Raw genomic sequence first — 12,815 nt, 5'->3', positions numbered from 1 at the left:
GGTGACGCAACTAGAATTCAACTGGACAATAAATCCATTTTCTTGCAGTTATGTCTTCAATCCGATTGATAGTCGATGCACCAAGTCGCTCCATATTTGCAAAAAAGTTGCTGTGTAACTGGACACGCCCACTTGTAGTCCTCAAAGTTTGTCACTCGTGTCAGTGGAAGTTTATTGAAAATAAATGCTCTGGTCGCCGTGTCGCTTTTTATGTGTGAAAGTGTAATGAAAGAGACTCAGGCCATGTCTCCTTCACTGTTACTGACAGGGAGAGAGGCCACACCTCCTTTACTGTTACTGACAGGGACAGAGGCCACACCTCCTTCACTGTTACTGACAGGGACAGAGGCCACACCTCCTTCACTGTTACTGACAGGGACAGAGGCCACACCTCCTTTACTGTTACTGACAGGGACAGAGGCCACACCTCCTTCACTGTTACTGACAGGGACAGAGGCCACACCTCCTTTACTGTTACTGACAGGGACAGAGGCCACACCTCCTTTACTGTTACTGACAGGGACAGAGGCCACACCACCTTCACTGTTACTGACAGGGACAGAGGCCACACCTCCTTCACTGTTACTGACAGGGACAGAGGCCACACCTCCTTCACTGTTACTGACACTGTTACTGAAAGGGAGAGAGGCCACACTTCCTTCGCTGTTACTGACGGAGAGAGGCCACACCTCCTTCCCTCTTACTGCCTGGCAAATGCCACGCCTCCATACACAGAACAAGCAAGCTTCACTGAAAACTGACCCAAACCAATGACACGCCTTTCTAGATTATATTTGTGCATGTTTTTATGTCATGTTTGTACTGAACAAACGTGTGTGCTAGTCTGAAGTGTCACACAGGATAAAGAATGTACATTGTTGTAGAGTAGTAAGACGAATGAAGGATCGGACTGGATTTGGCAGAGATGTTTATACCTGAAGAAAACTGACGGCAATATTACCTTGAAATATGTCTTGCAGTGACTTAAAGTTGAACATACTGAACATTTTTCACTTGTTTTCACTTCTGAACATTTTTCACTGGCCAGTCAGGAGTACAGACAGCACCGAGATAGCATTACTAAGACAGAAAGCGATAGCGTTAACTGCTACTTAATGGATAGCTTTTTTTCCCAAGAAAAGTGAGCTTTATTATTTTCTATCAGCTCACACTTTAAATGAACTCTGTAAAGATTTAGGAAGCAACTGCAAAAGTTACAATATCCAAGTTACAATATTTATAGCCGAAAAGTCCATAGCAGGAGTCAAAACACATGCGGGCAGAAACAAACCTGGATAATCTATAGTCAGAACCGGAAAGAGAAATATGCTTCAAAGCCAAGAAACCAAAAACAAACTACCGCAGGCAACCTGGTTAGACAAAAACAAAGCTCATAAATCGACATTAACCGAATGAGACTCTGAAACGGTGAAGCACTAGAGGTGCGTCCCAAATCGAATCCTTACACACTATTCTACACCGTTTTTGGTATAAATAGAAAAAGAAAATTCCACTCAGGAGAAATGCACAAATTCAAAACAGGTGAGAAGAATCAAGACACATGATGCTAGCTTTCTTATGAGTACATTTACACACACTCAGTAGAACGAGAAGGTTACAATCGTCTTTTGGGGATTTATTAGGATACAAACCAAAGTTCAATGTCCATGAGGTCCATTTTTGTGTAAGCTTATGTGTAAAGGTAGTATAATTAAACCTCCCAGACTCATGAAATCAGCCGAATTTCACTTCTCCAACTCAAACACAATCAGGCTTGCAAGGTACATGGTAACATTATGGTAGAATTAATGTTTGTTTTAAGGATCGTCTCTGTCCTGGCAGCATGGTGGTGAAATGAATAATCTTTATTGTGATCTGAGTCTCTTGAGAGTTAAATCTCTTAAAAAAAACCCTGAATTGTGTGTTTTCTTTTCATGCCTTCCTTTATCACCTCCCCAAAGGGTTTCAGTTCCATGGTATTCTTAGTCCCTGACCTAGTGAACTATATTGAGGATATGTTTTGATTTGAAACTACAAAGCAGTTTCCTCTGTTGTTCTGGCATCGGCTAAATATAAATGCTCAATGCACCCACAGTATAGCAATCACTGAACCCCTTCACTGTAAGGTTTATGCATTCTGACCTGCACCATTTTCTTGGTATTTGCCTCAATGCACTTGCCCAGTTGTTGCGAATACAGTGAAGGATGACTCACCTGACCATCTGACTTTTTTCCACATCTCTGAAGACCAGTGCCTGTGGCGTTTGCACCACTGAACTCACAAATGTGCGCTTATTTTATAATGAGGGGTTTAAGCACTGCAATTCTACTATAATATCGCTCTCTATTTGGAGTTGCTAATAGCATGGCTTTGCTGACAGTCTGATTATTTCCTGAGCTGACATCCTCAATCATCTGACCAACGGCTGCACTCATGTTTTTCCCTTAAAAATGCACAGATAATATTGAAAAAGTCACACTGAGTAATACAGGCATGCAAAGGACACATGGCACTGATCACATGTGGCGCTAGTTTGCTAGCAGGGGATTGCTAGCTCAGTGGTTGGACTACTGATCAGAAGGATGTGAGTTTGAATCCCAGGACCACCTGCTGGGCCCTTGACCAAGGCCCTTTAACCCTCAATTGCTCAGTTGTATACAAAAATGTGAGATGAGTGTCACTCTAGATAAGGGTGTCTGCCAAATGTTGTATATGTAAATGTTTGAGGCTGTCATCCTGCTTACAGTAAGACAGAGTGATACTAATATCTGACATTTATTGCCTGTTACACAGCATTAGGCTGTGATAGAAATTAGTAGCAGGCCATCATGCAATACGTGATAGTTAAATACATTTACTAAACATAATGATTTAATTGGTAAGTTTTGAGCTACTCAAAAGAGAACTATGAATATCTGTCAGCGTATATCAGCTCTAACACATGATGCTACCACCACCATGCTGCATCATGGTTTGGTCATGTGTTGTTTTCTTTTACACCAAACATGTCTTTGGAATGAAATTATAGAATGATTAGACCTTTTGGGATTGTTCTTGTTATATTTTGCTACAGGATTTGGGGTGATTTTGGGTTTTTTATGAATAAGGGCTTCCATCTAGATGCCCTACTGATGTCCTTGCATAAAATTTGAAGGGTGGTTCTGTTCTCAGTGATCTCACTGTGATGGGCCATTTTTTTCCATTTTGATGAAGTTACATCTAATGTTTTGGAAATTCTTTTATACCCCTTTCCCGATCAATACCTTTCAACAAGTGAGGCAGCATGGATGCTTTGTAAGCTTTATGTGGCTTCAGCAGTTGGATGAAAGTACGATGATGCAGAGAAAATAATACAGAGACAGCCGATGTTATGCTGGGGTTAATCCGAATCATTTCACTAATGATTCGGATGAATCGCTGTATGAGAACCGCTGTATGAGAACCGCTTTTGAACATGAGATTGAATGTTCACTCTGAACATAGCCACACCTTCAAAAATATTAATAATAATTACATTTGATTACATAATTTATCTTGCTTTCATTATTTTTGACGTAACAAAAACTTGCCATTTTACCGTATGTACTTTTTTATATCATAATTGCTTTGCTATTGCTATCTTCTAGAAACAACTTGGATGCCATGCTGTATTAGTACCAGTAACTCATAAATTATTTCCAACTACTTTACCAGATTTTGGCAGCTGGTCAGTCAGACCAAGCTGGGCTTTTCAGGAGGAAAGGGATCACCCGACGTGCTGAATAATGCGCTTTGAATAATCCATAATCCAGCCAGAATCTCACAATAAATGTATAAATCCTGTTGTGTTTGCACTAACAACACCAACAAAAAATAACGGCAGCAAGTCTTTGTTAGTTAAGTGTGTTGTCTGGCTTGATCATCTGTAATGTCATGCAAATATTAATAATGGTAGTAGAGCTTAAAGCTGAGGTGAAGTTGTGACAGCTTACAATATGCACGTATGTTAAGTTCAACACTTCTGAGGCCACAACACAAACACCATATTAACTTGAACCGTCATCTCTAATTATTTGCCAAGAGTAGCTAACATACTTGGTTGCTATTAAATCACTACTAAAAATGTGCCATAACTAACATGAGTAACATCTTGTCACCCTGCACTACCCCCATGCACATATATCCTTCAGCTGCTGAACACAATCAGGGCCTCTGAGAAAGCCTGAAGCACGGTAAAAATAATTGTAGCAGAATATACCATGGTAATAAAAAAATATATATCTTCACATTCGTATGGGCTCCTTGGTGGCTCTGGGGCCATCAAGCTGTGATGCTGTGTTAGTCATGCAGTGGCACTGTGTTAGTTATAGCACCATGCACCATGGTGTCATGCAATTATATTTACAGTGTTATTATATGATGTAAGATTAGTAACGGTGTAATTCTGTGATGTCATGATAATTAAAGTGTAATGCTGCTTTGCTGTGTTACTCACAGTGCCATTCTGTGATGTCATGTTAGTTATAATGTCAAGCTGTTATGTTTTGTGTCATGCTGTAATGTCACCATAGTTACAGAGCCATGCTGTGATTTGATATTAGTCTCAATGGCAAAATGTGATGTCATATTGCTTAGAGTGCAGTGCTGTGATGTCATTGTAGATCCAGAACCATGCTGTGATGACATGATAGTTACAGTGTAACACTGTGATGTCATGTTAGTTACAGCGCCATGCTGTGATGTCACTGTAGATCCAGAACCATGCTGTGATGACATGATAGTTACAGTGTAACACTGTGATGTCATGTTAGTTACAGCGCCATGCTGTGATGTCATTGTAGTTCCAGTGCTATATTAAGATGACATGTTAGTTACAGTGTAATACTGTGTTGTTATTTCAATTAAAGTGCAGTGCTGTTATGTCATGTTAGTTACAGTACCATGTTGTGATGTCATGCTAGTTACAGAGCCATGCTATGATGCCGTGTTATTTACACTGCCATGCTGTGAATACATGTTAGATAAAGTATTACATTGTGATGACACGTTAGTTACAGCGCCATGCTGTGATGTCATTGTAGATCTAGAACCATGCTGTGATGACATGATAGTTACAGTGTAACACTGTGATGTCATGTTAGTTACAGCGCCATGCTGTGATGTCATTGTAGTTCCAGTGCTATATTAAGATGGCATGTTAGTTACAGTGTAATACTGTGCTGTTATTTCAATTAAAGTGCAATGCTGTGATGTCATACTAGTTACAGTACCATGTTGTGATGTCATACTAGTTACAGAGCCATGCTATGATGCCGTGTTATTTACACTGCCATGCTGTGAATACATGTTAGATAAAGTATTACATTGTGATGACGTTAGTTACAGCGCCATGCTGTGATGTCATTGTAGATCTAGTGCTACATTGTGATGGCATTCCTGTTCATGTCCTGTCATTTTAATTAACGTGTAGTGCTGTGATGTGTTAGTTATAGTGTGATGCTATTATGTCTTGTGGCATGCTGTAATGTCACATTTGTTACAGAGGCATGCTGTGATACCATACTAGTTACAGTACCATGTTATGATGTCAAGTTATTTACAATGCCATGCTGTGATGCCATGTTAGTTATATTGCAATGCTGTGATGTCATGTTAGTTATAGTGTAATGCTGTGATGTCATGTTAGTTATAGTGTAATGCTGTGATGTCATGTTAGTTATAGTGTAATGCTGTGATGTCATGTTAGTTATAGTGTAATGCTGTGATGTCATGTAAGTTATAGTGTAATGCTGTGATGTCATGTTAGTTATAGTGTAATGCTGTGATGTCATGTAAGTTACCCTGCCCAGCTCTTATTTCATGTCAGGCTGTGATGTCATACTAGTTACAGTACCATGCTGTGATGTCATGTTACTTGCACTGTCACGCTGTGATGTCATGTTAGTTATAGTGTAATGCTGTGATGTCATGTTAGTTACACTGCAATGCTGTAATGTCATGTTAGTTACACTGCCATGCTGTGATGTCATGTTAGTGACACTGCCATGCTGTGATGTCATGTTACTTACACTGTAATGCTGTGATGACATGTTACTTACACTGTAATGCTGTGATGTCAAGTTACTTACACTGTAATGCTGTGATGTCATGTTAGTTACACTGTAATGCTGTAATGTCAAGTTACTTACACTGTAATGCTGTGATGTCAAGTTACTTACACTGTAATGCTGTGATGTCATGTTAGTTACACTGTAATGCTGTAATGTCAAGTTAGTTACACTGTAATGCTGTGATGTCATGTTAGTTACACTGTAATGCTGTGATGTCATGTTAGTTACAGTACCATGCTGTGATGTCATGTTAGTTACACTGCCATGCTGTGATGTCATGTTAGTTACACTGTAATGCTGTGATGTCATGTTAGTTACAGTGCCATGCTGTGATGTCATGTTACTTACACTGTAATGCTGTGATGTCATGTTAGTTACACTGTAATGCTGTGATGTCATGTTACTTACACTGTAATGCTGTGATGTCATGTTAGTTACACTGTAATGCTGTTATGTCATGTTAGTTACACTGCCATGCTGTGATGTAATGTTACTTACACTGTAATGCTGTGATGTCATGTTAGTTACACTGTAATGCTGTGATATCATGTTAGTTACACTGTAATGCTGTTATGTCATGTTAGTTACACTGCCATGCTGTGATGTCATGTTAGTCACAGTGCCATGCTGTGATGTCATGTTACTTATACTGCCATGCTGTGATGTCATGTTACTTACAGTGCCATGCTGTGATGTCATGTTAGTTACAGTGCCATGCTGTGATGTCATGTTACTTATACTGCCATGCTGTGATGTCATGTTACTTACACTGCCATGCTGTGATGTCATGTTAGTTACAGTACCATGCTGTGATGCCATGTTAGTTACACTGTAATGCTGTGATGTCATGTTAGTTACAGTGCCATGCTGTGATGTCATGTTAGTTACAGTGCCATGCTGTGATGTCATGTTAGTTACACTGTAATGCTGTGATGTCATGTTAGTTACAGTACCATGCTGTGATGTCATGTTAGTTACAGTGTAATGCTGTGATGTCATGTTAGTTACACTGTAATGCTGTGATGTCATGTTAGTTACAGTACCATGCTGTGATGTCATGTTAGTTACACTGCCATGCTGTGATGTCATGTTAGTTACACTGTAATGCTGTGATGTCATGTTAGTTACAGTGCCATGCTGTGATGTCATGTTACTTACACTGTAATGCTGTGATGTTATGTTAGTTACACTGTAATGCTGTGATGTCATGTTACTTACACTGTAATGCTGTGATGTCATGTTAGTTACACTGTAATGCTGTTATGTCATGTTAGTTACACTGCCATGCTGTGATGTAATGTTACTTACACTGTAATGCTGTGATGTCATGTTAGTTACACTGTAATGCTGTGATATCATGTTAGTTACACTGTAATGCTGTTATGTCATGTTAGTTACACTGCCATGCTGTGATGTCATGTTAGTCACAGTGCCATGCTGTGATGTCATGTTACTTATACTGCCATGCTGTGATGTCATGTTACTTACAGTGCCATGCTGTGATGTCATGTTAGTTACAGTGCCATGCTGTGATGTCATGTTACTTATACTGCCATGCTGTGATGTCATGTTACTTACACTGCCATGCTGTGATGTCATGTTAGTTACAGTACCATGCTGTGATGCCATGTTAGTTACACTGTAATGCTGTGATGTCATGTTAGTTACAGTGCCATGCTGTGATGTCATGTTAGTTACAGTGCCATGCTGTGATGTCATGTTAGTTACACTGTAATGCTGTGATGTCATGTTAGTTACAGTGCCATGCTGTGATGTCATGTTAGTTACAGTGCCATGCTGTGATGTCATGTTAGTTACGCTGTAATGCTGTGATGTCATGTTAGTTACAGTACCATGCTGTGATGCCATGTTAGTTACACTGTAATGCTGTGATGTCATGTTAGTTACACTGTAATGCTGTGATGCCATGTTAGTTACACTGTAATGCTGTGATGCCATGTTAGTTACACTGTAATGCTGTGATGTCATGTTAGTTACAGTGCCATGCTGTGATGTCATGTTAGTTACAGTGCCATGCTGTGATGTCATGTTAGTTACAGTGCCATGCTGTGATGTCATGTTACTTATACTGCCATGCTGTGATATCATGTTAGTTACAGTGCCATGCTGTGATGTCATGTTAGTTACAGTGCCATGCTGTAATGTCATGTTAGTTACACTGCCATGCTGTGATATCATGTTAGTTACAGTGCCATGCTGTGATGTCATGTTAGTTACAGTGTCATGCTGTAATGTCATGTTAGTTACACTGTAATGCTGTGATGTCATGTTAGTTACAGTGTCATGCTGTAATGTCATGTTAGTTACACTGCCATGCTGTGATATCATGTTAGTTACAGTGCCATGCTGTGATGTCATGTTAGTTACAGTGTCATGCTGTAATGTCATGTTAGTTACACTGCCATGCTGTGATATCATGTTAGTTACAGTGCCATGCTGTGATGTCATGTTACTTACAGTGTAATACTGTGATGTCATGTTACTTACACTGCCATGCTGTGATGTCATGTTAGTTACACTGTAATGCTGTGATGTCATGTTACTTACAGTGTAATACTGTGATGTCATGTTACTTACACTGCCATGCTGTGATGTCATGTTAGTTACAGTGTAATACTGTGATGTCATGTTAGTTACACTGTAATGCTGTGATGTCATGTTACTTACACTGCCATGCTGTGATGTCATGTTACTTACACTGCCATGCTGTGATGTCATGTTAGTTACACTGTAATGCTGTGATGTCATGTTACTTACAGTGTAATACTGTGATGTCATGTTACTTACACTGCCATGCTATGATGTCATGTTAGTTACAGTGTAATACTGTGATGCCATGTTAGTTACAGTGCCATGCTGTGATGTCATGTTACTTACAGTGTAATACTGTGATGTCATGTTACTTACACTGCCATGCTATGATGTCATGTTAGTTACAGTGTAATACTGTGATGCCATGTTAGTTACAGTGCCATGCTGTGATGTCATGTTACTTACAGTGTAATACTGTGATGTCATGTTACTTACACTGCCATGCTATGATGTCATGTTAGTTACAGTGCCATGCTGTGATGTCATGTTAGTTACAGTGTAATACTGTGATGTCATGTTACTTACAGTGTAATATTGTGATGCCGTTAGTTACAGTGTAATGCTGTGATGTCATGTTAGTTACAGTGTAATACTGTGATGTCATGTTACTTACAGTGTAATATTGTGATGCCATTAGTTACAGTGTAATGCTGTGATGTCATGTTAGTTACAGTGTAATACTGTGATGTCCTGTTACTTACAGTGTAATATTGTGATGCCGTTAGTTACAGTGTAATGCTGTGATGTCATGTTAGTTACAGTGTAATACTGTGATGTCATGTTACTTACAGTGTAATATTGTGATGCCGTTAGTTACAGTGTAATGCTGTGATGTCATGTTAGTTACAGTGTAATACTGTGATGTCATGTTACTTACAGTGTAATATTGTGATGCCGTTAGTTACAGTGTAATGCTGTAATGTCATGTTACTTACAGTGCAATACTGTGATGTCATGTTACTTACACTGCCATGCTATGATGTCATGTTAGTTACAGTGTAATACTGTGATGCCATGTTAGTTACAGTACCATGCTGTGATGTCATGTTACTTACAGTGTAATACTGTGATGTCATGTTACTTACACTGCCATGCTATGATGTCATGTTAGTTACAGTGTAATACTGTGATGCCATGTTAGTTACAGTGCCATGCTGTGATGTCATGTTACTTACAGTGTAATACTGTGATGTCATGTTACTTACACTGCCATGCTATGATGTCATGTTAGTTACAGTGCCATGCTGTGATGTCATGTTAGTTACAGTGTAATACTGTGATGTCATGTTACTTACAGTGTAATACTGTGATGTCATGTTACTTACAGTGTAATATTGTGATGCCGTTAGTTACAGTGTAATGCTGTGATGTCATGTTAGTTACAGTGTAATACTGTGATGTCATGTTACTTACAGTGTAATATTGTGATGCCGTTAGTTACAGTGTAATACTGTGATGTCATGTTACTTACAGTGTAATATTGTGATGCCATTAGTTACAGTGTAATGCTGTGATGTCATGTTACTTACAGTGTAATACTGTGATGTCGTTAGTTACAGTGTAATATTGTGATGTCGTTAGTTACAGTGTAATACTGTGATGTCGTTAGTTACAGTGTAATACTGTGATGTCGTTAGTTACAGTGTAATACTGTGATGTCGTTAGTTACAGTGTAATGCTGTGATGTCATGTTAGTTACAGTGTAATACTGTGATGTCATGTTACTTACAGTGTAATATTGTGATGCCGTTAGTTACAGTGTAATACTGTGATGTCATGTTACTTACAGTGTAATATTGTGATGCCATTAGTTACAGTGTAATGCTGTGATGTCATGTTACTTACAGTGTAATACTGTGATGTCGTTAGTTACAGTGTAATATTGTGATGTCGTTAGTTACAGTGTAATACTGTGATGTCGTTAGTTACAGTGTAATACTGTGATGTCGTTAGTTACAGTGTAATACTGTGATGTCGTTAGTTACAGTGTAATGCTGTGATGTCATGTTAGTTAGACTTACGAATGACAATGACGTAATTAAACACATTATGGACAACTCACCTTGCTGTCGTTTTTCAATAATACCCAATTGATAACCAATTTATTCATAATCAAATATAATTCATTTATAATAATTGCTTTGATTCATTTTCATCGATGCCTTTTAAAATTGCTAAATTAATTCAAACTGCCATATTGTATTACCCTTATTAATCATTAAAGCTGTAACACTGTCAGTTACAGTATCCGGCTGTTATGTAGTGTTAATACTAGTATCAAGCTGTAACGCAGTGTTACTTACAGTGTAACATAACACTGTTATGCAGTTTGGGGTAAAATACAAGTCTGTAATGCAGTGTGAGTTAGAGAATCTGGCAATAATGCGGTCTTAATTATGGAATGAAGCTGCAATACAGTGTTAATTACTAGTATCAGTAAATTAGGCTTAACTGCAGTGGTACAGTAGGAGGCTCTGATGTAGCACTGGTATGATCCAGCTATGTTGTATTAGTTACAATGTCAGGCTGTACAGTTTCATGCTGTGTCTGTTACGTGTATGAGGTTGTTATGTAGTGTTAGTTAGCATATCAGGCTCTAGCACAGTGTTGGTTACAGTTTCAGGTTGTAGCGAGGTTGTAACATGTATGAGGCTGTGATGCAGTGATGGAGTATCAGGCTCTAGAACAGTTTGCAACAGTGTCAGGATGTAGTACAGTGTCAGTTTTATATATATATTAGGCTTTAGATATTGTTAATTATGTGTATGAAGCTCTTATGTAACATTAGACGTATGAGTTTATGGTACAGTGGTCTGTAGCAAATCAGGTTCTAGAACAGCGTTAGTTACATAGTCGGCTGTAGGAAGTGTTAGTTACATTGATGAGGGTGTTATATAGAGGTGGTAGTAGACGGATGTGATGTGATGCAGTGTCACACTCTAGCAGTGTTAGCTACATAGTCAGGCTGTAGCAAGTTGTTAATTATAGGTATAAGAATGTTATGTTATATGAATTAGATGAGGTTGTGATACAGAGTTAGTAATCCGGATGAGGATTTGATGTGTTAGTTAGATGTATCAGGCTGTTATGCAGTGTTGGATGTATGAAGTTGTGATGTAGTGTTAGTCACAATGGATGAGAGGATGTGATTTGTTAGTTAGATGTATGAGGCTGCGATGCACGGTTAGTGACACTGCTGACAGCAGGTGATATTACACAGATTGGCTGAAGCAGGTGATGCAGATGTGCTCAGGTAAACATCTGCAAAATATTCATTGGTATCCAGATGTTATAATGTCAAGAAGACTTATTGCATTTTCCTGCAATTATGCATCAATAACATGAGCCCTTTCCTGAGTAATATCGTTAGACTTCAACGTCGAATCCCGTGACATCTGTTCCCAAAATAATCACGAGAGACCGAGTGCACGCGCTCTAATCGGCAATCGATGCAGCGCATCAATATAGCACGAACACACATAGCTGATTTATATAGAAATGGGGCACCTACTTGCTTTGCCGGGTTTGGGCCTCTGCAGGAGTTTCTGTACCGTGATTAAATCCTCGGTCTTCACGGCCTGGAGCAGTTCCTGATCTTTGCCCATGGTTAATTTGTGATTTTACACCCGGAGCATCCTCTGAGCGCGCGCGCGCGCGTGCGTGTGCTGTTTTCCCCGCGCGGATCCTCCCTGTGCTGGAAGGATGCTTCAGATCGCGCAACGAAGAAGAAAATACTACTGCTGCTGCTGGTGCACGGTGCTTTTTCTGTTGCGATATTACGATTTTAAGCTGAAATCGCGAGAACCTCAGTGGTAATCACTGTGCAATCGACAGCCTACATCAGTACAATGTCGAGAAAACGACGTGCATATTCTCGTGCACTCGACCCGTTTGCGCGCAGAGGATGAATCACATCGCCGGCGTTTGACGACAAATTGAATACGATTATTTTAAAAAGCAGCTGCACTGAGGAGTTACATTCCGAGATTTGAGCAGAAATCCCAATGCCCGCCGTGTGTAGCAGCAGTGTGTGCTGCCATCGCTGCTCCTCTCCGTGTTGTGTGTGTTATGTCCCAGCTGTATTAAAGCGGGGCTATTCGAGAACGAATCGA

General features: G+C 39.5%; 1 protein-coding gene across 6 annotated transcripts in view; it reads right to left on the bottom strand.

The window, feature by feature from the left end:
* caskin1 (CASK interacting protein 1) overlaps nucleotides 1–12,815 on the bottom strand; it is a 117,655-nt gene extending 104,840 nt beyond the window's left edge. Inside the window, exon 1 of one of the 6 annotated variants that reach the window (XM_058411757.1) lies at nucleotides 12,215–12,815. In XM_058411757.1, coding sequence (XP_058267740.1) covers nucleotides 12,215–12,308 — 94 coding nt within the window. In that variant the 5' untranslated portion in view covers nucleotides 12,309–12,815. The remainder of the gene's footprint in view (nucleotides 1–12,214) is intronic. The other 5 variants (XM_058411785.1, XM_058411767.1, XM_058411805.1 and 2 more) reach the window with 5 other exon arrangements.

This window comes from Hemibagrus wyckioides, linkage group LG02 (genome assembly GCF_019097595.1).
Source record: "Hemibagrus wyckioides isolate EC202008001 linkage group LG02, SWU_Hwy_1.0, whole genome shotgun sequence".
NCBI lineage: Eukaryota > Metazoa > Chordata > Actinopteri > Siluriformes > Bagridae > Hemibagrus > Hemibagrus wyckioides.
The sequence above is the reverse complement of the archived record's forward strand: the minus strand, read 5'-3'. Positions and strand labels throughout refer to the sequence as shown.